The following is a 25043-nucleotide window of genomic DNA, read 5'->3' on the forward strand; positions in this document are numbered from 1 at the left end:
TACCATTTCCACCACTAATTCTTTCTCTCGGGACTCTACTTCGTGGCCAGCATAATAACCTTAGGTTATGGTCACACAATACAGAGTAACCTTACTGACCATCCAACTTTCTTACTTAAGGCTTGCATGCTGCTGAATACATGAGGCCCAACCCCAACACGGATCCCCATCAACAGGCCACCCAGCATGACCTCCTCACGCCCCAGCCCCAGGACATAAGTGATCTCTCAACAGCCACTCTTAGTCTCCCTTCACCCTCCCTCACTTGCCTTCCTAGCCAAAACTAAAGGAGCTGGCAGGTGATCACTTGCCACCTCCCAGCAATCTCCAGGCCCCGCCCCTCATCCAAGCCTCAGACCCTCATGCTACCTAATGGAAGGGAGACCAGCAACCTCCAACCTGTAAACCCATTCTGGCTCTAGGGGAAAATACAAATGTGGGTGGATATCTTCCCCAAGATGCTGGGGCCTCCTGGCTCCCGAGTCAACATCAGCCCCAGGAAGCCTAAACGGTGAGTATATGGGAGCCCAGTTCCTAATCATGGCGTTCCAGCTCAGCCCCCAGGGTTCAGGGAGCCTCCAATCCCAGGCGGTGGGAATTCTCTATCAGATTTCGAAGGAGCTTTCCTGCCCACGTTCAGGCTCTCTGGGCAGGCCCTCCCTCTGCAGGGCTGTGGCTGGGGTCTGGGTGGGGGTGGGGCTGGTCCTCAGCCTGGCCTCAGAGCATAGCGGCTACAGGTACGAAGTGCGCTGCATCATCTGGAGCACCTCCCAAGTGGACCTGGTTCGTCAGACCTTAAGTAGAGAGAAGATGAGTGACATCTACGTCAAAGGGTGAGGCTGGGGGCGGGGGACACGACTCCAGAAGTTATCCCTTAGTTCTCTGGTTCTGTCACCCTGCTGGAGCCTCCTAGTCCTGAGGGAAACATCTGCCACCACTTGTGTGTGGTGGGATGGGGACCACACACAGGAGCCCCAGGTGAAAGGACTCTGGCCCCAGGTGGCTATTTGGGCTAGAGAAGGACATGCAGAAGACAGATGTCCACTATCACTCCCTGACTGGGGCGGCCGTCTTCAACTGGAGGTTCATCTTCACCATGGACTACCTGGTCACAGAGCATGTATGCGTCCAAAGCCAGAAGGTAAGGGATGGGGAAGAGAAAACAAGGGAAGAGCCTTAGGGTCCAAGTGATTCACCATTGTTTCAGAGACCTGCAAGCCGTGACAGGACGTTAGGGACATGTCCTCAGGCAAGGCAGAGCCCCCCTTCCTTGATAGTCTGTCGTTACTGACTAGTGGACTAAGGGGTATCCAAGGGAAATGTCCACGAGGTAGGCCATAACACAGCCTTCTGCTGTCCTCCAGGACTACATATGGAGCCTGGATCCCACATCGCAGAAGTTTCCAGCCCGGCTCATCATCCAGATATGGGACAATGACCTCTTCTCCCCTGATGACTTCTTAGGTGAGGTCCTGGTGTAGGGTCTGTGACACAGGATAAGCAAGTCTTCTTGCTGATGATGGCCTTTGTCTGGGCTCAGGAGTCTTGGAGCTGGATTTAACTGACATGCCCCTTCCGGCTGAGAAGAGCAAGCAATGTTCCCTCAAGATGTTGGAAACTGACTCCAAAAGGCCCTCCACGCAACAGAAGCGTTTCTCTCTCTTTAAGAAGACCAACGTAACTGGATGGTGGCCTTGTCAGGTCCACGACGGTGAAAAGTGGCGTTTGTCGGTAGGAGCTGGGGAAGGTGTTTAGTGACTAGGAGCGTGATGCCATCTAACCTGGCTCTCGCAGACTTCCAGGACCTTAGTCAAAGCTCCTCTCCTTTGCGGAGGTGGGGAAGTGGTTCTGAAATGACCTTGCCCCTACTGTCTGAGCAGAGCAGCCCCTACCCCTTTGTCTTTGGCATTTCTAGGGTAAAGTGAAGATGACCCTGGAGATTCTGCCAGAGAGGGAGGCATTAATCAGGCCAGCCGGGCGAGGCCAATCAGAACCCAACCAGTTCCCTACACTCCATCCTCCCATGTAAGGGCCCTGTGGGGCACAGGCACCAAGCCTGTCATTCCTCCCCCTTTGTATACGGTGGTGACTGGCGGGCCTCCATGTGGAAAGGGAGAGTTACTTCCTCCTACATGGCTAAGCTATAGTCAGGAAATAAGACATGGGGTTGGGTATAAGGGGTTCCCAACCTGTTACAGAAAAGACCAAAAGGCTGTGGGTCACTTGATCTGAAGGTTCCTCTTGCCCTCCATTCTCTGGCATCCACTGTCATGGGCAGACGAAATGACTCCTCTTTCTTGTGGTACCGGTCACCTATTAAAAACTTCTGCTATGTTTTCTGCAAACGCTACCGCTACAAAATCATATGCCTTTCGGTGATACTGGCTGTAGGGATTATACTGTTCAACTTCGTCTATTCGGCTCCGGTGAGTGTTAACCACTGGGAACAGGACAAAGGCGCTGGCCACTCTTGTGTCCACTCTGAGAGTACACTTACATTTCTACTTTAGGCTACTCTGGTTTCTCTTCTCTCTCTAGAACTATTTGGCCATGGCCTGGATCAAACCTGAACTTCGGCTGAACCCCCCCATTAAAATCGTCAACCTCATTGGCTCAGTAAACACCAGCAGGATCAACTCTTCCGTCTTTAGCATGGAGGGCTCGAAACTACATCCTTTAAAAGACCACGGGCCGACATTCCTACAAGGATCCAGGAGACAAATAAGAGATGTCATCCCAGAGATGCCAGCTCCACAAGGCTAGGTGACCTGGCTTCTCTCTCACCTGCCGAGCAAGCACCCTGTCCTTTCGGCTTCCTAGCAGATCCTTGTTTGAGTCTTCTAGGACACGTCCAAGGTACCGTGCGTATTCTGACTCAAATGTTTAGAGACCACTTCTCACAAGAGCAGAGCTGTTAATTTTCTACCAAAATAAATATGTTTATCTAACAAAGTTACCTTGGAACTTGGGGGTTGGGATTAAAGACAATGTGAAAGGCTGAAAAAGCCAGCTCTTTATTTGAGACTTGGGGAACGATGCCACATTTAGTCACCCCATCTAGTCCTGGGACAGAGAAAATAAGGGAAGGGTTAACTGTTGAGTCATATGCTGAGGCCATGGCTTATCCCCAAGTACGAGTGCACTAGAGCCACACCAGGGACCAGGCACTACCTCATCCACACACTCTGGGGTTACAATGCCCAGAAAAATAGCCTTACTCGCCACAGAAATCATTTGTTTCTGCAACAAAAAGCAAGAGCTGGGGTAGGATGTATGATGCTGAGCAGGTGGTTTCCTTCCCTCCCTCCCTCCCTCCGTTTGTTTTTGTTTACCGAAACAGGGTTTCTCTGTGTAGTCACGGCTGTATAGACCAGGCTGGCCTTGAACTCAGAGATCCACTTGCCTTTGCCTTCTGGGTGCTAGGATTAAAGACATGCACCGCCACTGCCCGGCACAGGCAGTTTTCTTATTCATTTCTCAAACGGGAAAAGACTAGTTCCCAGGCTATGTGGGGACCACAGATCAATCCTCTGGCCTTCTTTCTCAAACGGGAAAGAATAGTTCCCAGGCTATGTGGGGACCACAGATCAATCCTCTGGCCTTCTTTCAAGGAATCCAGGTGCTCATGAGCAGGAATCACACAAACCAAACCCACGCTTTCTCTCACTCCTCCATGATCAAATCCTTCAATCCCACTGCTATGGCAGTCTTCTCAACAGCCCACTTAGGTCCACAACCACACCCACCCCTCTGCCTTCCCTTTGGACTCAAAGTGGACAAAACTAACTTAATTTCTTGACATTCTCCTGGTACTAAGGCCAACCTCCATATCCCAGTTCATCCCCTAGCTCCCCTGAAGCTATTCTGCTATTCTGCTACTGTGGGAAATTGTTAGGAGGGGGCTCTCTGCACTTCACCTCTCTTGCAGAAGGGCAACATAGTATCCTGCTTACACACACAGGAAAGACAGAGGCCTGAGAAGATCAACACCCATCTGCAGCCAGGGTGACCCCTCCTCCTAGTCGAGGGATGAGCACGAGGGAGGGCTTTCCCAGTCACCCAGGAGGGGCAGGGTAAGAGCTGACATGCCTGAGGCTCAGAAAACAGGCTGGCACCTCCCCGCTAAGCCTACCCCAGAAGAAGGCCACTGAGCCAGGACTCATGATTGGTTCCATCAGTCACTTTAAGAATTTTCCTTGGGCTTCAAAGACCCAGAAAACTCAGTTTCAGGCCCTCCAAGGAGACTAGCCTGTAACCAATTTAATCACAGGGCAGATAGGTGAGCAGCATGTGACATTTGTAGAATAAGGCAGTGTAATAGGGGTGACACACACATAGGACCACACTCAAGCTGTGCTACTCAGTGATCAGGACTTTGCCAGACAGAGAACGAAAGTCTTTTGCTCTCAGAGATTTGTTACGTGAAATCAGCAACTGTTGCTCCTCATTAAGAAGCCAAATCTCTCTCTGTGAGTTCGAGACCAGCCTGGTCTACAAGAGCTAGTTCCAGGACAGGCTCCAAAACCACAGAGAAACCCTGTCTCGAAAAACCAAAAAAAAAAAAAAAAAAAGCCAAATCTCCTCTTGGGGTCATGTCTAAGCCCAGGGAATAAGAAGCTGCTTTCCACTTCAAATCCTCCAAGCAGGATCCTAAGAATCATGAGAAACAAAACATGCAGCTAAGCAGGCTCCAGTGGGTCCAGAAACACCTCCGTGTGGTCAGAGGAGACGAATGCAGCTTTCTGTGGCACACCTGGGCCTGGATGATGTCACAGCTAATCTCACGGCATCTGTGACTGTGACGGTGTCTAAGCTTCACTTCATTTGTAACAACTTTTAGCCAAATGATCCAAAAGCCTGGAGAGCTCCAATTAGGAAAGCTGAAGATGCAGGGACAGACAGGAATGGAACAAGATCCACCCAGCGCAGACCAGAGGCTGAAGCAATGAGCTAATGCAGAAAGTCCTAGGGCCGCCTAACGGGAGCAGCAAACTTCTTTCCTAGCTCAGGATGCACACACGGAGGACGAGTGAAGGGACACAGAGAGGCAGGTGCAAGTGTGGCTGACGTCTCCATCCCGATTGCCAAGAAGCTCAAGTAGAAAGAGCCATGAGCAGAAGCAAAAACTAGTAAGTGGGTTTCCAGGTTGTACGAGTTCTGGTTTTCTATTTGGAAATTTAAAAGAAGTAGAAGGCCTGCTGCATCCAGTCTATCTTTAGGGTAGCTATCCGATTTTGTAATTTAGGCATCACAATATATATTTTTTCCATGTCTCTTCACTCCTAAGTTTAAGGACTGCAGGGAAGGCACATCACAGCTGCTCGGCCCTGTGGGTGGCGTCTGGGGCCAGTGAGATGTTCCCGCGGATGACCATGAGAATGCAGGGTCAGTGCATTCAAAGCCCCAGTGATGTAACACAGTCCCTGAACAACTGGCGACTCAAGCAGACTTGCCAGGCTGTATGCTCAGACCCACACCTCATGGGTGAACATCATAGAGGGGCTGATGGCAGCAGGCTCAGTAGAAGCGTTTTCGACTCTGGTCCTGCCATTTGTTGTAGAGTATGATACCAATGACAATGGCAAACACAGAAAACACCAATGAGAAAAAGACGATAAGAAAGAGGGCCAGGCCACTCAGGGGTGCTGGTGGTACCGTCACTGAGGAAGCAAAAAAAAAAAAAAACCAATCAGAGATATGGAGCCCATTCAACAATGGGTCAACAGCTGTCCAGTTCCTGATTTCTGACCCCACTTCTGGGAGTCCAAGCCCTGACTCCCCCTTTCTAGATGACTCAATTTAAAAATGAAGTAACTGTAACAGGACAGGTGGGAAGGTAGTGCAGGCATTCCATGTGCCTCAGAGGAGCACCAAAACACCAACCCGACAGTTGTAGGTGCCAGTCACCCCGGAATCCATGAACACTGTAACCTCCTCCCTGACCATGCACCATCTCCCAGGATCCCACACTCACTCTCAGGCAGCTTCAGATTGTCCACTGAGGGAAGAAATACATCTCGATGTAGCTTTTCTTCTTCTGGGGTCCTCACCCCCGTCAGCTCAAACAACTTGAGGGAAATGACATCATGATTATCTAGAGGAGAGAGTACAGAGGATTACTCCAGCTGCCTCAACATGAGGGCTTCTGGAGTTAGTACCTTGGCTCAAGTCTCTGATCCAAGCTCCTCTATCCACTGACAGCAATGCCTTGACACAACCTGGACATCTAAAGCAGAACAAGAACTGTTTCAGGGGAGCAAGGAGACTAACAGAAGGGAGGTGGAAGTGAGACATGGTGATGGGGGAGGCAAATATAGCATGTTGTCTCTCATATGGGGAATCTAGATTTAAATACAGAACACAAATGCAAAAGGACGATATAAGGGAGAGAGAACTAGCAGAAGGGGCAAGAAGACGGGGAACCAGGGCAGTGAATAAGGGCTAAGGAAGGACAATGACACACACGGATGAAAGTGTCATATGAGGCCCTGTGATGGCACATGCCTGTGATTCTAGCACTTGAGAAGCAGAAACAGGAGAACTGACACAAAGTCAAGGCTAACTTGGTCTACACATTTGAGACTTAGGCCAGTGTGGGCTACACAGTGAGACTGTATCTCAAAAGCAACAACAGCAAAACTCAACAAAAAACAAACTTTTTTTTTTAAAAAAGTTAAAGCCTCATCATTTTCTCATCTAAAAGAATAAGAAATTGAATATATTCTATGTATTTTGCTGGCAAATATCTATTATATAATAAAAATCAAAAATATTGAAAATAACTGGGGCTAGAGAGATGTCTCAGTGGTTAGGAGCACTGGTTTGAGGACCAGAGTTCAGTTCCCAGCACCCACATCAAATGGCTCAGAACCATCTACAGCTCTAGATCCAGAGGATCTAGTGCCCTCTTGTGGCTTACGTAGGTACCTGCATACACATGCACCTATAATACACATACACACAAATATAATTCAAAACCTTAAAAAGTACAAAGATAATTAAATCCTCTATCAGACCTTTTGGTAGTATGAGGAGACACAGTAGCACCGCAGCTTTCTCTCGGTAGAGTATAAGCACACACATGCACACAGAGGCAGAGAGCAGAAAAGCTTTCCCACCAACTGTTTAATGGGTCTTGGTCAGGGCAATGTTATGTGAGTGAATAATTACTTGAGTAATTCCAACATTACTTGGAAGATGCTGCCTTACAGACTTTGCTTCTTTGTGTCTGTTTGGAATACTGACCCTGATCTCCCTAATGCTACTAGAAAGGAGACCAAGAAACTAGAGACTAGATATCTTAAACTAGAGACTAGATTTCATAAAACAAGTTTATGTGCATAAGTACTAGTGTGTAAGGCAGAGTTTTGCAGTGCAGTGCAGGCTGGCCTTGATTGATGGGCCTCCTGCTTCAGCCTCCTGGGTACTGGGATTACAGGTGTCTGACACCATTCCCAGGCCCTGCTTCTCTCATTTGTTTGTTTGGTCTCTGCTTGGTTTTAGGAGACAGGGGCTTAGTATGTAGGCCAGGCTGCTGACTGCAAGCCTGCGACTTTCTCGTCTCAGCCTTCTAAAATGCGGGGATTGTAGGTGTGAGCCACTGTACTTGACTTCTCTTTTTAAGGTTTTTGTTGTTGTTGTTGTTGTTAAGTTGGTTTGGGGCTTTTTAAGAATTTGTTTGTTTGGCTGGTTGAGACAGGCTGTACTGGAACTCACAGAGATCCATCTGCCCGTCTCCTGAGGGCTGGAACTAAATGCGTGTGCCATCACATATGGCCTTCCTGGCTTTTCTCAGACGTTCAGATCTGCTGTCAACTAACCCTTGAGGAAGCTCTGCCCGCTTCAGTGGGGACTAATATTGAGCACTGATATTGAGCCTAGCCTGAATTTCTGATCATTTCTAGGGCCACATCCTAGCCCCTTGGTCTGCTCTGCCATCAACATCCAGAGCAGAAGAAACTGCCTTCATCTTCATTTAGAAAATGTTTTCACTGTCAGAACCAAGCTTAAACTCCAGGTCAGGATAAGAAGCCAGGGCAGGCCAGGTATGGTAGCACATAAGTAGTCTCAGCACTTGAGAGGCTGAGGCAGAAAGATCCCGAGTTCAAGGCTAGTCTTGGCTACATAGTCCCTCTCACAAAACAAAGAAATAAAACATCAAAAGAAGTTACACAGAAAATGGATCTTCCCTTTTTTCCTTTCCTTTCGAGGCAGGGTTTCATTTTGTAGCTCAAACTAACCTGGAATTGCTATGTAGCCCAGTTCATCTTTCTTTTCTTTTATTTCTTTCCTTCCTTCTTTGCTTCCTTCCTTTCTTTTTTTTTGTTTTTTATTTTATTTTTTTGAGACAGGGTCTCACTTTGGAGCCCTAGCCGCCCTGGAACTCACTATGTAGACCACGCTGGCCTTAAACTCAGAGAACCACCTGCCTTGGCCTCCTCCTTTTTCCTTTCCCTTGCCTTTCTCTGTCCTTCCTTCCTTCGAAACAAAGCCACGGTAAAGCTCTCTACAGTGTGTGGACATCAAAGCCTGGGACAGCTGAGAACTATTTGAACTTTCTCAACAAGTTCTTGAATAAGAAAAGTGAGACAGTGCTAGGTATGGTGCCTATAATCCCAACACATAGAAAGTGGAGGAAGAGCCGGGCAGTGGTGGTGCACGCTTTTAACACCAGCACTTGGGAGGCAGAGGTAGGAAGATCTCTGTGAGTTTGAGACCAGCCTGGTCTACAGAGTGAGTTCCAGACCAGGCTCCAAAGGTACACAGAGAAACCCTGTCTCGGGGTGGGTGTGGGGGGGCAGATTGTATCATTGGCTCAGGGTCAGAGTACAGATTGTCTAAAACTAAAACAAACAATTAAAAGCCACACAAACTAACAACGACAAAACTATATTTCTACAGGTTAGAAATTTCTGTTTTTTTTTTTTTTTTAATTGCCTGCCTGGCCCAAAACTAGGTAGAGCGTTAGTGTGTCAGTCAAGGAAGGTTAGCATTTCAGAATGCGGGTGAAACGAGCTGGAATGGCCTAAGAATGGTGAGGACAAGAGCACTGTGCATTGGCAAGGAACAAGCTCAGCTTGGGAGCAGGCAGACGGCTGGCAAACTGGACATATGCTCCGTTCAAAAGTCTGAACAAAGAGGGACTGGAGGTTGGTTAGGAGAGGGATGCTGGAGTTGAAGCACAGCTCTGTGAGGGGGGAAACTGGGCCCAGTAGTAAGTGCAGGAGAGAAGACTGGCAGTAGGAAGGCCAAAGAGGCAGGAAGCAAGGCATTCACACCGGCTAGACAAGCGCAACTAACACTGCTTAAGTTAGTTCCTGCACACAACTGTCCCAAGAGAGCCTGGGTTGGAGTTTTTACAGGACCTATACAAAAATGTACAGCATTCTTAAGCCATATGCATGGCTTCCCAAAGCTCTTTCAATCGGCTCTCCTCAGAGTAAGGCCTCATCAAGCACTGGGGACTGACCAAAGGGATCAACTAAGGCAAACAGAGAAAACAGAAAACACAGTGTAATACCAGAGAGATCCCCGGTGATGGAGGAAGTGCCGAAGTAATAGCCCCGGGGGAGCCGGACCCCAGGCATCTCAATGCAGTCCCTCCACTCATGTTTGCCATCAATGTCCATCATTATCTAGAACAAAGGAAAGATATATCAGGACAGGCCACAGGAGCAAGGGTAGTGCCTATCACCAACTGCTCCAGACAGAACTCACCGTCAGGTGCCTCTTAACATAGCGAATCACGAGGAAGGTGTCATAACGGAGATTGCGGACAATGGCTGTGCAGCCCCCAAGCTCTGTGGGCCGCCCATCCCGCTCATGATCATAGCTAAGGGAGCCGTTGTTCACCATGGCGGAGATGTAGGGGAATACCCGCTGGGACACAGGGAGGGAAAAGCAGACAGTGAGGAAGAGCTCTTAGCAATGCCTGTACAATCGTGAGAGGAAACAAGCACCTTTTGGATCAGCAGAGCAGGTCACCCTGCCTCATCTTAAGCACCACCCCCAGCACCCACAAACAGATGATCACACAAGGGACACGGACCCAGGAAGCACTGAATTCCACACGACGTTAGTAATTCTCCTTGCTCCAGGCCTCGGGTAGACCTGAAGTGGCCCTGCAAGACTCTGGAGACTGGCTCTATTCCTCCCAGCTATCATCATTTGGTACTTAAATGCTAGCAGTTTCCTCTTAACGGGCAGATACCTTTCTCCCCAGCTGCTGCTTAAAGAAAAGGAAATCATCTTCCAGGTCTCCACTTCAGCCCTATCCCTCTGCCCAAGCAAAGGGTTTTGCACACAGCAGGTATTCTGAAAATACCTGTTTGAGTGGGCAGGGAAACCTTTCCAGTCTGGATAGCTCCTCTCAGACTCTAAAACCCTACCAGTGTATGATGCTAAATGAAGTGGAATCCAGAAAGCTCTGCTGGAACAGGCTCTGGTGGGCTTCTCTAGCCACAACTTTTCATAGTCAAAACTTTCAGCCCAGCCACACATAACTTCCAAGACTGCCAATAGTAAGAGGGCAACATCCCCCGTAAAGGAAAACTTAAACATCTCAATGTTACCAACTTGGGTTTTACTTCTTAAGGTGCCTTCTCTCCAACAGAACTGGAGAAGTAAACTTCCTCACAACTGTTGAGCTACCATTCCAGAATGATCCCAGTGCAAGTCAATGCAGAGGGGCAGGGCGATGGAGGGGGAGGGGAACACAAGGCATGCTGCTCCTTGGACAAGCTCCACTCTGTCCCAGTGACCATGCAAGGAGGAAATGCAGCCAAGACCAGAGACTTGGAATTCCTGGGACAACAGCCACACGGACTCTGAGCAGCAAGACATGTCAGGTGGACATATGAGAATGAGGGAAGACCACGGTGAGTCAAGAACCGGGTACCTGGACTCCTGGAGAATAGCGCCTCTTCTGGGCCTGAGAGGGTCCAGCAGGTTATTACAGAAACAACATAGAACACAGGAGACCAAGTGAGAAAGAGACAGCCTTGGAAGAGCTGTGACCCTGCTGTGGTAGATGAATTCCCAGCCTAAATACCCAGACAGAATTCTAGGGTCCACAAAGGGCACCCAGCAAGTTCCTGACTCTCACAATATGTCAGAGTAGATGCACAGGTGTTTGCGCTTTTGTAAGGCTGTCTGGTACTACCATCACCAGATTCCCAAGGGAGGCTACTACAAAGGTCTCTCCACCCCATGGAGGGGTCTGGGGCTTCCAGCAACTTTATAAAACACACCATCTTGCACTGTGCCCAAACACAACTGGGTTATGTCTCCCAGAGCACTGTATTTCTATAGCACAGAGGGGACAAGACTACACTCTTCTAAAGTTGAGATGTCTTCTCAGGGCCTCAGGATACAGCTCCTGCCCGAAGACAAAATTCCCACTGTATGAGACCGTGAAATTAACTCTAATCCAAAGGGATCATCAACCCTCTAATTGAGCCTCACGGACATCCATTTCCAAATAACTGCTGTCACTCCAACCTACAACCTGGGGCAGGGTGAAGCTCTGCGGAGTGCAGTAGCCAGCAGCGTAGGAAAACCACTGGGTTTGAGGGCATTTTAGCTCTGCCTCAGCAAACTTCCAAAGCTCTAAACTACCAGCATTGATAGAAACCCGTACAGGCTCAGCTCAGTCTGGTTCATAGGTGGGGGAAGGGGACCCCAAAGCATTCACTCCTCTCATCCTCAGTGAGCACTTATGGTAAGAGCCAGTACTGTTTGAAATGCTGGGTCCAGTGGGAAACAGCCCAGACTGGTATCTGCTCTCACAGGGCTAACCCACAGTGGGAGAGGCAGATAAATAAAATTTAGTAAAAAGCAAGCACATAAATAAAATTATTTCGGCCGGGAGGTGGTAGCCCATGCCTTTAATCCCAGAACTTGGGAGGCAGAGGCAGATGAATCCCTGTTGAGTTCGAGGCCAGCCTGGTCTACAAGAGCTAGTTCCAGGAAAGCTAGGACTGATACACAGGGAAATCCTGTCTCGAAAAACCAAAGAAAAATAAATAAATAAAATTATTTCAGACAATGATAACTAACTGCTATGGTGAAAAAAAGGCAACACAATGGACAAGGGAACTCTGTTCTGATGGGACCCAGTAGTTAGAGGGATCCAAGGATCCAACATATGATCTGATGTGTTAAGAACAAGAGGTTGGCACGTTGAGAACTCAGAGAAGACAGGTGTATCTGAAACCCAGCTAGTAAGGAAGAGGCTGGTGAAAGACAAGGTACAGGACAGCATATCAGTCTCATGGGTGGGCAGGGGGCGGGCAGAGCAGCTTTGCAGAGTTGTTAACCACTGGCAGAAGTAAACAGGACCCAGAGGCATCTGTCCATCCAGGGTGATAAAACACCATAAAGTTACTCTTGTGCAACTGTCATTTAGGGCAAGGTAATTGCCAGTGCTATTAAGCAATTAACAGAAATGGGATTCTGAGAAAGCTTGTAACTTCAGAGAACAATTAAGGAAAGGAAGGGATTAAAAAAATGCCCTGGGGTGCTCTGATGACTCTAAGATTTGCTTCATTTATCACCTCTAATCACAAGTTTAATTTAGAATTTTAGAATGCCTAGGACAGCATTTCTTAGTCTTCCCAAGGCTGGTGTGTGTCATCTGATCATCCAGGAAGAGCCAGGTGGTGTGCTGTGCCCAAGTCAACTGGAGGATCTTTCAGCATTACACTTACAAGGGTACCCCCGAAGAAGAATTTCAGCATCGTCTAGAGTGGGACACAGGGATTCATTCTTGTTTTTGTGTTTTGGGACAGAGCTTCACGTAGCCCTGGCTGGCACCAAATTCTCTGAGTAGGGATGACTCTGAGTTTCTCATCTCTCTACCTATACTTCCCAACTGCTGGGAGTAAAGAATGTGCATGCAGTCAATGCAGTTCTGGGGGTCCAATCTAAGGCTTCCTGAATGCCACAGAAGCACTCTAATTGAGCTACATCCTCGACCTCAGGAAGCCCACGACACGCAGACACTGCACTAGATGACACTGGGCCCCAGGGCCCCAAAGCTACAATCCGTCTGCTTTAGCAACTCATACTATTCCTTCAACTCTTAACCTCACATAGCACTAAGTCACTGAATGCCAACTCGTTTTCCATTCCTCGTTAGTTTTTAAGTGTTTCTTGCATAGCCACCAATTCACAGGGCAGCAGATTGACAGCCCTGCAGCAGGAACTAAACTGAATAACCTACCTAGATAAAAACAAACAAACAAACAAACAAAATAAATAAATAAATAAATATAAAAATTTTTAAAAAGGGGGAGGGCATTTGGCAAATCTGAGTTAAGCCTGAAGATTTGTAACAATGTGTTCATCATCCTTTTTTTGTTTGTTTGTTTGTTTGTATTGTTTTGTTTTTTGAGACATGGTTTCTCTGTAGCTTTTGGAGCCTGTCCTGGAACTTGCTCTGTAGATCAGGCTGGCCTCGAACTCACTGAGATCTGCCTGTCTTTGCCTCCCAAAATGCTGGGATTAAAGGCGTGAGCCACCACTGCCCTACTAGAACATACTTTTCTGATACCACACAGGCTGGTATCAAACTTCTGGTCCCAAGTACTCTTCCTCTTCCTGCTTCAGCCCTCCGAGTAGCTGGGATTGTGGTCATCTACCCCTTTGCCTCCGGCCTGTGACCTGTGTGTGCCTTTGCATGCCCACAGTTGCTCACACTTACACATTTTATTTTCTTCAAATAGCTGAGAGTAATTGTTGCCTCCTTAACCTGTAATACTTGTGTTTTTCCTAAACAAAACAAAACCCCAAACAAACAATACTGTTGCTCATCCCTAGCAAGTACAGTGATTAGAGTCAGGGAGTTAAAAACAATGAACACGGCCAGGCAGTGGTGGAACAGCCAGGACTGTTACACAGAGAAACCCTGACTTGCAAAACCAAAAAAAAAAAAAACAACAACAAAAAAAAAAACACTAAAAAAAAAAAAGAATATATTCTAAAACTCTCTAATGGATTAACAATCTATAAATCTAAAACTTTTCTCAAAATAAAGATTAATCAGAATCTAGTATTTATACTCTTGGGTTTCCAGATTTTCACAATATGTTTTTAGAGAGTTGCTACATGATGCGACATTTTCATTTGTAAAAAGATGTCTGTATAGATTTTTCTTTTCTTTTCTGCTCTGGATTTCTGTAGCAACAAAAGAAAGGGCTTGTCTACTAGATGCTGCTAGGAGCCCAGCTCCTCTCAAGATGTGCACATAACACCTCAGCTAGGGAATGCAGCATCCAATGCCACTTCTAGCTGCACCTGTCCTTTCCAAACCGGGCGCTGCTGGCCCTATGTAACTCTTTAGTAACCAACCCTTTGTGCAGGAACCCACACAGAAGGGACACGGGGTAACTAAGCAGAGTCCAGGACACTCAGAGCAGGCATCAATCAGGCAAAGTCTCACCACATGACTCCATCAGCCCCACACACCAATTAACCTCCCACTAACTCAGTGACTCTAATCTCCACACTCTCAGCCCCTCAAAGAATGTGGAAAAAGTGATACTTCTAGGTCCCCAAATGACATTTACATTCTTGAACATCATCATGAGCTAAGAAACTAAAAAAAGAAAACGGAAGAAGCCAGAGTTCCTCTGGAAAAGATTCCCTCTGGCTTCCTGCTGGATCCCAGCACTCAGGTGCAGTGGCAGGGAATCTCTGAGTTCAAGCCCAGCCTGGTCTACAGAGTGAGTTCCAGGACAGCCAGGGATATACAGAGAAACTCTGTCTCAAAAAAAAATAAAAATAAAAATAAAAATGAAGAAGGAGAAGGAGAAGGAGAAGGAAGAAGAAGAAGAGGAAGAGGAAGAGGAAGAGGAAGAGGAAGAGGAAGAGGAAGAAGAAGAAGAAGAAGAAAAGACTCCCTGGGCCAAAAGTAAAAAGATCAAGAGGGATTCGTTTCATTTATCAAGATAAGGACTAAGGGAACACACAGTGTGCATGCATGTGTGCTGCTTGTATGTCTGTGCTGTTAGTAAGTGTGGGGGTGGGAGTGTTAGGGACTGCCAGGATCTTCCACACTCTGGGCACAAGTTCTATCACTATTTACCCAGCTTAGAATGTGCCCTTAAGACACTGGTATTGGTTTTTCCTCCAGTAAGGAGGAGGAGAAATACATAAACAACTATATATGTATATCAGTTATATAGTCTGTGAGGAGTGCCTCAAACACAACTTCCAAGCCAACTTAGTCAGGGCAGCCTGCAGAGCTGTTCATTTCACTCCCCAGCCAGCTGCTTCTACCTCCTGTGGGTGAGGCTCAAACATGTCACAGACAAGAATGAGGGCCAAGCCTGCCAACAGCTGCACTTCTGTGCTGTTCTTCCAGGAAGTCTCTTGCCACTAGACACTGATTTCAACTGAATGAAGACATCTGTGCTCCAAGGGTGCTACCAAGTTCCCCGCAGTGCTCACTAACATCTGGGTTCACCACATGGGAAACATGTTCATCACTGTAGTCTAAAATGTGCCAAAAGGCCACAGACTCATCTTTCAACCATTTCTAAATCAGCAGCAACACTGAGACATAATCCATATATGACTTACCCACCCAAAGTGGGTTTTGGTATGTGCTAAGTTAAGGTGATGACTATGATAATTTCTGAACATTTTTATCACCCATAACTGTGTGCCCACTGGTAGTCACTCTCCCCCAGCCTGAGAGTCCGAGCCCTAGACAATCACTCATCTGTCTGCCTCTGTGGATCTGACCACGTTTCATAGGGATAGGCTAACATGACTCTTGGTTGGCTTCTTTCTTGTAACCAAGCCACCCATGTTGGAACCCACAGCACTACTTATTGCTGAGTATTTCAGCTGATGAACATCTGAGGTGTATCTGTTTCGGCTGCTAGGAACATCTGTGTACAAGTGTTTCTGTAAATGCCTTTATTTCTCTTGGCTATACATACACAAGTGATTCACAAGATAAGAGCATCCCTACCGTCAGTCATCTGAAGAAATGCCTGCTTTCCAACTGTATCCTTTTACACTGCCAGAAGCAATGTATGTGGGTTCCAAATGACATCACATCCTTTCAACATGTACATTCTTCACTTGCATTCTAGTGGCTGTGAGGTTTTCATCTGTGTTTCTCAGAAAGTTAATGATGTAGAACATCTTTTCATGTTTAGTGACCATTTATCTTCTTCAGATAAACATCTATGTAGATCTTCTGCCTATTATTTTATTAGCTTGTCCTTAAGTTACAAGTTATTTATTTGATAATTTTCTATATATTCTAGAAATGGGTCTTTAGTAAGATTTGCATGTCTTTTCTCCCATCCTACAGATTTCACTTTCTTGTGTGCTCTCAGTGCTGGGGCCTGAATCCAGGGCCTTACACACGAGGCAAATACTCTCCTGAGCTCCAGCACCAGCCCTCCTTCTGATAGTGTGCTCTGAAGCACATGTTATTACCTTAAAAAATTAATTTTAGATTTATTTTATGTGTCTAAGTGTCTTCCCTGCAGGTATGTCTGTACACCATATGCATGCCAACAGAGGTCAGAAGAGGGCATGAGATCTGTACAAACGGAGGTATGGATGGTTGTGAACCACCATGTAAATACTGGGAACTGAACCTGTGCCCTTTGCAAGAGACCTGGTGTTCTTAACTGCTGAGCCATCTCTCCAGGACCAAGTTAACACTTCTCATGAAGCCCAGTTTGTCTGTACTTTCTTTTATCATTTCTGTTTTTGTTATCATATCTAAGAAGCCAAAATAATGGAAGTGGAGTTTTTGGAGTCAGATCTATGACACCAACAAGCTTTACAAACTTTCCTCTGCACTTTAGTTTCTTACCCATAAAGCAAGATAGTAATAGCTGTAACAAAGAGTTGCTACAACTAAATCATACACGTGAAACAATGCTGGCACCCTTGTGCATAAGAGTAAACCACACTGTTGACAAAACACATTTGATTTTTATCCTCTGAGACACGGAAGACAATTTTCTACATTCTCTGAACTGAATAGAAACTCAAAGAACTGAAATCACATATATGAAATTATCTAATGTTTCTTCTTTCAATAAAGAAATCAACAAACAGGAAGACAATGGGTGGGTGGAGGGAAAGCACCAAAATTAAAGGAAAGCCTCTGAATGGATAGACCCTACGATGGTTGCTACCTTATTTATTCATTGGTAAAGAGGGGTCATACTGTGATTGCTTTGGTCTGACCTACAGCCCAGTTGCTAACCACTTGGGCACACAGTCTCAGTGTGGCTAATGTGCCTAAAAGGGAAGAGAATGAACAGTCAAGAATGCAGCTCCCAAAATGTGCAGCATAACAAGGCTGCCGGCTGCTTTTCTATTTTCTTACACTCCCTGCCCTCTCTCAGAGTGCCTTAATAGATGTTTTCCCTCATCATGGGACAAGGCTCCTTCCCCTGCAGACCCCAGTGTAAATGTTATTTCCTGGAGGAAGGCTTTACAGCCACACTACTGCCTCATCATGCTTCGATGAGTCTACTGTGTCCTCTCAAAGTGCCACAGAGTCTCCACGAATCTCCACACTACAGCGCACAGAGAATATGCTGATCTTGCCAATTCCCAGGCCCTGGCATCTAACAAGAGTGTGATGTACCTGGAACAAAAAAGAGCCCAGAGGAACAAGGAAGCACAACTCTATACCAACTATAGAAGGTTATTCACCTAACACAGGTCTCACTTTCCAGCTCCTCTAAAGTGAGCAGGGAAATTCTGACCGTCACACCTGAGTGTGGCACATATAGTGGTCACTGTACACATCTTAAACTTTTCCTGATAAACTTTTTGGGGAAAATAAGTGATCTCCATCTCCCATTCCCAACCCTGCGTTCTGTAGGGTGCCCAGTAACAACTTGTCATTTTTCTACCATCTGATGGCAATGTCACAGGACCCGTGACCAAAGAAGCTAAAGATGCTGGGAAGGGTGAGCAAGTGGCCCAAGAGTCCACGGTAATGGTTAAAAGTTCCAGGCCCTCATCTTTCCCCTCACTCTGGTCCTAAACTAGGAGCCAAGATACCACCAGCCACCTGTGCTCAACCCCAGTGGCTACCTTATGGAAATGAGTGAATGTTGCAGGCACTATAGAAAAAGCACCCAGAGTGAGGCTACTCCTGAAGGACTGCTGGGGTCACAAACAGTTCTCGCAGGGAAAAAAAATACTGCCAAGGACATTAACTGCGAAAGGTCAACAGATGGGGCCTCAGTGCTCCCCGTGCCCTCCTGCACACTGCTCCTGAGGGAAGAACTGTGAGATGAGCGTGGCTGTCCTAAGCTCTGACACTCGCCATTACCTCTTGCTGCTTCTCCTCATTGGGATAGGTGTCTACAAACACTCCCAGCCCCACAAATTTGTCCATGTTTCCAAACACAGGCCCTAGAGAGAGAGAACAGATGATGAACAATGACGTAAAGCCAAGAGTTGACAAAGGAATAACATCTTATATGACAGAGGAAACAGTGATATTCAAATGACTCTTAAGTATTTCCTAAGATGAGCACACACACATACAAGCACCAGCAAAGTGCATGACCTACAACTGGGCCCACTGAGCAACTGTAGTTGTTTGCTGCTGACAGCAGAAAAGAGGGAAGGCCACTGTAACCTTGTTTGGTACTGTAGTAGCTCCCTGATCCAAACTGGTTGCTAAGACACCCCTACCTACAGAATTCTGCTTCACAAACACTCGGTAAAGATTATGCCCCCAAGAGAGAACTGAATTCCCAAGTTCTAGTTCTTGTTGCAAGAGACCAGGTCAAATCAGGTTCAGCCTGTCATCCACTTGGAGCACTGACTCCAACAACAGCAAGGAAAAGAGAATTCATCTCTTAACTCAAGTATTGAGATTGTTGAGTGTTTATGTCCAGAAGAAATCAGCTCACCGGCCTCCAGTGTTCATGAGAGCCAGTGCATTTGGCCAGGGAAACACAGAAGAAACCAACAAGCAAGAAATCATCACAGGATAGCCAAGTTCAGATTGCTTAGGACTCAAAATCCCATGTCAGAGACTCAGTAAGTTAATGTTCATTTACAGACATCAAGGGAGAGAGAAAACTAGAAGGGCCCTTCTCAAAAAGAGGACACAGGAATAAACAAGCCTGATACAACCATGAGGGAGCAACCCAGGGTCCCTAATACCTGGCTGCATTCGATCCTTTGTGTACCAGATTGCCAAGCCATCTCCGTGCAGATTCTTCTTCCCTTGTCCGTGGATCTTGAAGTGCACCTGCAGTTCCCAGTCTTTCAGGAAACATGGCTAACATGAGGAAGACAGAAGTGTAAGGGAGGAGCATGAAAGCTGAAGCCCATAAAGCTCTCAGCAGCCATCTACAGACATGGAAAGCAGCTTCGGTAACAAGCTAGAGTTAAAATGAAGTCTAAGACTCTGGAAGTACTCCTGTCATAAAACCAAACAGACTGAGCCATTCAACTGGTTAAGGCGCTGCGAAGAAAAGGTAAATAAACCACCTGATCATCCTCACATCTTCCAGCAGAAACAGGACAGTCCAGGCAAGCTGGCAAAGGCACCTCAGTCTGCCACGATACTGCATCTACCTAGAAGCGCCTCTCAGCTGACTGAGGAAAGAGGGCTGACTTAATACTTGTTTGCAACTGAAGATTATTCCTCTGACAAAAACACTCTAAAAAGCTGGGCTTCAAAGAAAGGTCAAAGCCTTGTTCATTTAAAAAAAAAAAAAAGAGTAAGAAAAGCTAAGTCTACACGAGGTTTCCCGAGGTAATTAGTAGATGCGATGAAGAACTCTAATTAGCTAACTCTGGCATTTGGCCAATCTGAGGGGCAAGCCTGAATTCCCAAGAGAACAAATAGTAAGCTACAATCCCCCAAACCTTTGTGCCCACAACTGGGAAGCATAAACGTGGCCAAGGCAAACACCATCCCCTTCCACTGAGACAGCCTCTTGGGGGTGGGGGAACACTAAGGAGATGGGTGTCACTCAGACTTCTGTCTAGTTTTGGAATTGTGTACCAAAAAACAGAGACAGCGGTGAGTGGCTGGCTAAGTGTTCAACACGGTTACAGTGTTTTCAGGAGACACCAGGGTGAGCACAGTCTTTGGTTTGGGGAGGCATCGAGTTAAAGTCTGCTATGAAGAAAGAAGGGAAGGGGTCAGCTGGGTTTGGCCAGGTTCAGCCAAAGGCTTTCCAAAAGCCTGTTCTGGGTCTTGAGCAACACATTGCTTGATCATTTTCAGTGTTTTGTTTGTTTGTTTTTAATTTCTGGGACATCATCCAAAAGAATTAGCATTAGGAATACAGAGTCAAAATGAAAAGAGGTTGGACACTTTTTCACAGCAGGGCACCCTGATATCTCCAATACTCTGCCCTAGTCTGTCTTTTCATTCTGGGTTATCTCTGCTTCATTTAGCTTTCAGGGCAAGAAAGATTTCAGTGGCAGAAAGCTGTCCTGCAGCCAGAGGCAGCACAATAGTCCTGGGAAGAAGGTAGGGCCAGAAAAGCAAGTCAGGAGTAATTGCCGCTAATTCTTGGCCTTGGGTATCACAATGCTATATAGTTTTGTTCAGGGTGATGTTTAACCATGGCTCTGAAACTTTGCTGCATGTCTGAAAACCCCAATGACCTAGCCAATCGTGGTGTTCATGCCTTTAATTCCAGCACTGTGGGGCGGGAGGAGCAGAGGCAGGAGGATCTCTGAATTCAAGGTCAGCCTGGTCTACAGAGCCAATTCCAGGATAGTTAGGGCTACACAGAGAAACCTTGGTGGGGAGGGGGAAAGCAAACCAATGACCAAATTGTACCGTATTCCAATTAAATCTGAGGTGGCACCCACGCATTAAGTCCAGTGGACAGTCAAATCTGAGAGCCACTGGGCTGGAGAAATGGCTCAGCAGTTAAGAGCACTGGCTGTTCATCCAAAGGACCCAGGTTTAATTCCTAGCACCCACATGGCAGCTCACAACTGTCTGTAACTCAAATTCCAGGGGGAATTGACACCCTCACACCAATGCACACAACATTAAATTTTAAATAAAATTGAGAACCACTTGCACAAACTATGTATCCTACTCAAATAGCTCAAAAATAATTCCTGATTCATTCTGCTGAGAATATAGGTATCAGAAAATCTTAAAGATTAAGGATTAATCCTTGTCCACAAATTAGTAACTCATGAGAGCCCATCAATGCAACTAAGGGCAGGTCTGATAATAACATATATTTCTGTTACCGTTGTAACAAACTCTGCACAGTCTTTTCATGCCCACAGCCTGAACTCAGACAGGCAAGTTAAACAGTATTATGAAGTCAGTTAAACAGTGAAGACATAGAAAACTGAGAGGCTAAGCGACCTGCCTGGGGCTCATGGTGGCTGGGTAACCAAACTGGATTTAGAATCCAAGTCAGTCAACTGATTCTTGCATCTTCTGCCACGCCCCCTACGGAGCTCCACATTACAATCTAGGTTACAGGCTAGCCTGTGCAGACAGCTCGCAGAACAAGTGCTCTTGGCCCTCTGGTCCTTTAGAACTCTTGGTTAGAGAGAAATGAACAGGGAAAAGAAAGTCCTCTTATGAGACCCACTCACACCATCCACAACTGACGAGTAAGAACATGAGTGTGGTAAGATTTCTTCCCCCTCATTTATAGGAGCCCAGGAGAAAATATCAACAAACACCAAAGTCATCCTGAAAAGTAATGTGGGCGTGAATGTTTAGGAAGGACCTGGAAAACAAAAGGATCATCTTACACTTGCACAGCATCACCGTGCAGCCACGCCAGGTGCTCATCTCGGCATCATACCTCAAGGAAGACAAGGTAGCTAGAAAAGGCCCAGAGGACAAGCAAAATGACTAGAATAGCTCAAAGTGGTTCTCACACTAAACAGAAACGCAAACTCTGGACTGAAAGAAGGGAAGGCTACTATGATTAAGTTTGGGATATATGCATTTTTCATACTTATTAGCATTTATTTCTCTAGTCATAGTGTCCCACTATGTTGCCCAGGCTGAGACTGAATTTCTGGGCCAAACTGACTTCCCTGCCTTAGCCCCACAAGTAACTAGAACTCCAGGTGCATAGCTCCATATTCAGAGTCGAGCAGCTGACTCAGAAGGATCACAGATTTGAAGCCAGCCTGGACTATTACCAAGTTCAAGGACAGCCTGGGTTACACTTCCAGAAGCAAACAACAAAAACAGTAACAGCAATGAAACAATAGTTTTTTTGTTTTATAAAGTAACTAAATAAGATTTAAGCTATTAAACCCCAAAACATGGTATGTTAGACCAATGAGAAAATGAATTATTTGCTCTAACAATAGGGCAACAGAGAAATATCTGATTTATTTATTATAAAGTTCATCATTATCTCTGAACTAAAGACTTTTGCTTGTTTTTTTTCTAATGATTTATTTATTTTTTATTTAACGTGCATTGGTGTTTTGCCTGCATGTGTATCTTTGAGCGTGTTGGATGCCCTGGAATTGGGAGTTACAGACACTTGTATGCTACGAGTGCTGGGATTTGAACCTGGGTCCTCTGGAAGAGCAGACAGTGCTCTTAACTGCTGAGCCATCTCTCCAGTCCCCTAAAGAATTTATTATCTTTAGAAGATGGAATTCTGGAAAAAGACGGTAAATGAAGTAAACTCCAAGTCATTTCTGAGGGTTTTTTCTAGGACAGTCAGGGTCCTAACACAGGAAGCCTCTTACCACCCGATTCCACAAGGCACCCTGTTTACTTTGCATATCTGGAGTGAGGCGGATATACTGGGTCATCACCATGGCATTGCCCATCAGGTTCCACAGCGAAGAACTGCTTGTTCCCACACCTATGGGAGGGAATACATCAGCTCATATTCTTCATCACCAGTCACAAAGCCACCACATTCCTACCAAAGCTGCTGCCGTCCTCCTTTTCCTTTAGTATTAACAAATAAACATTTTATTTTTGAAATAGGATCTTAATATGTTGCCCGGGCTGATCTCAAATTCCTAAACTCAAGCAATCCTTCTGCCTCAGCTGCCTGAATTACTGGGACCACAGGTACTTGGCATCACACCCTTCTCCTTCGGGTGAACCCAACACACCCCAGAGTTGTCATTTGTGAGTGACACAGTAACCATAGTTCAGATCTATTATTCCCGTTTTATGTGGGGGCGAACTTCAGCACATTGGGAAAGGACAAGGGTTTTCTCACTTATACCAAAAGAGATTGACCCTCAAATGCCTGTGGGCTTCATCATATTCTTTTACAATCAAGTCTCTCAAATGTGAAGCTGACTTCTCCTCCAAGTCTCTCCGACTAAGCATCTCCAGGTTGAAAACCAGTCTAACCCATAGCATCAGCAGGGACCAACGCTAAGGAGGTATTCGATACACCTGCTACATGAACGACCTCTGAGCAATAGCGTGTGGCTTTCTGCGGTTTGGATCTTGTTTTCCGCACCCCCTATCCGCAGTTCTGTGGGGCAAACAAACTCGTATTAAGCTCTCTGCACTCACTGCTCTTCTCTGTAGACACCTGTGTCAATTTTCTGGCATTGAAGCTGTGATCAGAGACCTAGAAATCCCTAAAGAGAGCAAAGCTAACCACCCTCTTTCATCATCAGAGCTCGCGGCCTGGGAAGGAGCAGGTGTTCTAAACAGCAAACAGACTTATTTTCTCCTTTCTCACTCGGACCGAGTTCTACCCGGCTTCTTTCTCCTGCTTTAGTTCTAGATCAGCCACCTCTCCATCCCGACACTGGCGCATCGCTAACGGTCCTCAACCATCCATCCCTCACTATTCTCAGTTCTCCCTCCTTCTCATACTTCTGTCCAACTCCAAACTCGTTCCTCTGAGCCTGACACTAGTGACATCTGAGAGCCCTGACTAGACCTACTAGAAACTTCCAGCGCTCGGGAAGGGACGGGGGTGGGGGCGGACCCGGTCCTTCGGACCTGTGGCTCATCATAGGAGCGGGGATCTTCGGGGCGCCCCCTCCCGCTGGTGGCAGCGTCTCCGGGGCCACCCTGACCTGCGTCGCCGAGCTCAGTCCCCGTGCCCTCCCCTACGCGACCACCTCGCCCCGGGCGCCTCACCCTGGTAGGGCTTCGACAGCGAGTGCTCCCGTTTCAAGTACTCCACCGCTTGGCCCGCCCTGACGTGCCACGGCCCCTGCACAGACCCCAACAAAAGGAGAAGGAGCAATAGCCTGGCCCCGTCCCGAGCCCAAGCGCGCAGCCGCCACCGCTGCCACCAGGAGGGTCTCACAGCCGCCGCCATCTTTCCCACCGCCGGCCCTTCATCAAAAAGCCCGCCCCGTTGCCCAACCCATTGGCCTGCAGAATCACCGGCCCGACCTCCCATTGGTTCCTAGCGAGTCCCCGCCCCCGCAGGTGAGTATCTCACCGATTGGCTGTCTGGTAGCAGTTGCCTTGCCAACCCAGGCAAGGGGCGTTGCCGAAGGTCCAGACCCCCCCTTTTGTTTTTTGCTTTTGTCCTAGGCTTCACCAGGCCTAATAGTTAACATAGTGATTCTTACTTTGTTTCTGCGTTCTGTAGTAAATTTAAAGCAATAAAACATTTTTTTCCGATCCCAAGTAAATGTTCTATCGTCACTGCTATTTGCATTTACCCGACTGTCAAGTTTCTGTTAGGAAGACAGAAACAAAGGGAGCAATAGGCAAATCCGTTGGTAAAGGACCTGGCCTAAAATGTGGGGAACCATTCGCTAATCCCAGCTCTCTGGAAACTGAGGCAGGAAGATGGGGAGTTCAAAGTCAACACAGTGAGGTAAAGAGCAACCTCAGTGATTCATTAAAATGAAACAGCTGCAAGAGAAACAAGCAAACAAAAAAGAGAAAGCTGGCAAATTATAAAATGTATATAAAAGACTAAACAAGCACTATCAAGCAACATCACCAAATAATATTTATAGAAATGAAATGTTTGTCAAACTGTGAGGAGAAATTGAAAACACGCAATCCTTTTCTTCTTTCATAGCTTCTTTCAAGTGTATCCAACATGGTTTCATCATCTTGTTATTAATCAGCC

The 25043-nt window shown here is 46.7% G+C and overlaps 2 protein-coding genes across 3 annotated transcripts in view; one reads left to right on the forward strand and one right to left on the reverse strand.

Moving 5' to 3' along the window:
- The window catches only part of Fer1l5 (fer-1 like family member 5), a 51818-nt gene extending 49055 nt beyond the window's left edge, over window positions 1-2763 (forward strand). Inside the window, exons 46-53 of the mRNA XM_057751457.1 lie at window positions 423-511; window positions 738-833; window positions 1000-1141; window positions 1365-1464; window positions 1541-1731; window positions 1916-2025; window positions 2279-2426; window positions 2539-2763. Coding sequence (XP_057607440.1) covers window positions 423-511; window positions 738-833; window positions 1000-1141; window positions 1365-1464; window positions 1541-1731; window positions 1916-2025; window positions 2279-2426; window positions 2539-2763 — 1101 coding nt within the window. The remainder of the gene's footprint in view (window positions 1-422; window positions 512-737; window positions 834-999; window positions 1142-1364; window positions 1465-1540; window positions 1732-1915; window positions 2026-2278; window positions 2427-2538) is intronic.
- Window positions 2764-3322: 559 nt separating this feature from the next.
- Window positions 3323-24283, reverse strand: Lman2l (lectin, mannose binding 2 like). Of its 2 annotated transcripts, XM_057794636.1 has the most exons (9): window positions 24089-24283; window positions 22717-22835; window positions 19168-19285; window positions 18323-18405; window positions 10898-10930; window positions 9718-9879; window positions 9521-9635; window positions 5975-6094; window positions 3323-5660 (listed from the first exon to the last, which is right to left on the reverse strand). In XM_057794636.1, the coding sequence occupies exons 1-9, from the start codon at window positions 24270-24272 to the stop codon at window positions 5518-5520; spliced, it is 1077 nt and encodes a 358-aa protein (XP_057650619.1). In that variant the 5' UTR covers window positions 24273-24283; the 3' UTR covers window positions 3323-5517. The 2 variants fall into 2 exon arrangements, with proteins under 2 accessions (XP_057650619.1, XP_057650620.1); XM_057794637.1 differs by lacking the exon at window positions 10898-10930.
- Window positions 24284-25043: the final 760 nt, after the last annotated feature.

Source organism: Chionomys nivalis, chromosome 19 (genome assembly GCF_950005125.1).
Source record: "Chionomys nivalis chromosome 19, mChiNiv1.1, whole genome shotgun sequence".
NCBI lineage: Eukaryota > Metazoa > Chordata > Mammalia > Rodentia > Cricetidae > Chionomys > Chionomys nivalis.

Excerpts from the sequence above, each read along its gene's own strand:
- Lman2l (XM_057794636.1), bottom strand. The coding sequence starts at position 24,272 with ATGGCGGCGGCTGTGAGACCCTCCTGGTGGCAGCGGTGGCGGCTGCGC. Across the intron at positions 18,406-19,167 it reads AAAGGATCGAATGCAGCCAG|GGCCTGTGTTTGGAAACATG; the intron begins GTATTAGGGACC and ends CTCTCTCTCTAG. Across the intron at positions 9,880-10,897 it reads GCTATTCTCCAGGAGTCCAG|CGGGTATTCCCCTACATCTC; the intron begins GTACCCGGTTCT and ends CCTGTGTCCCAG.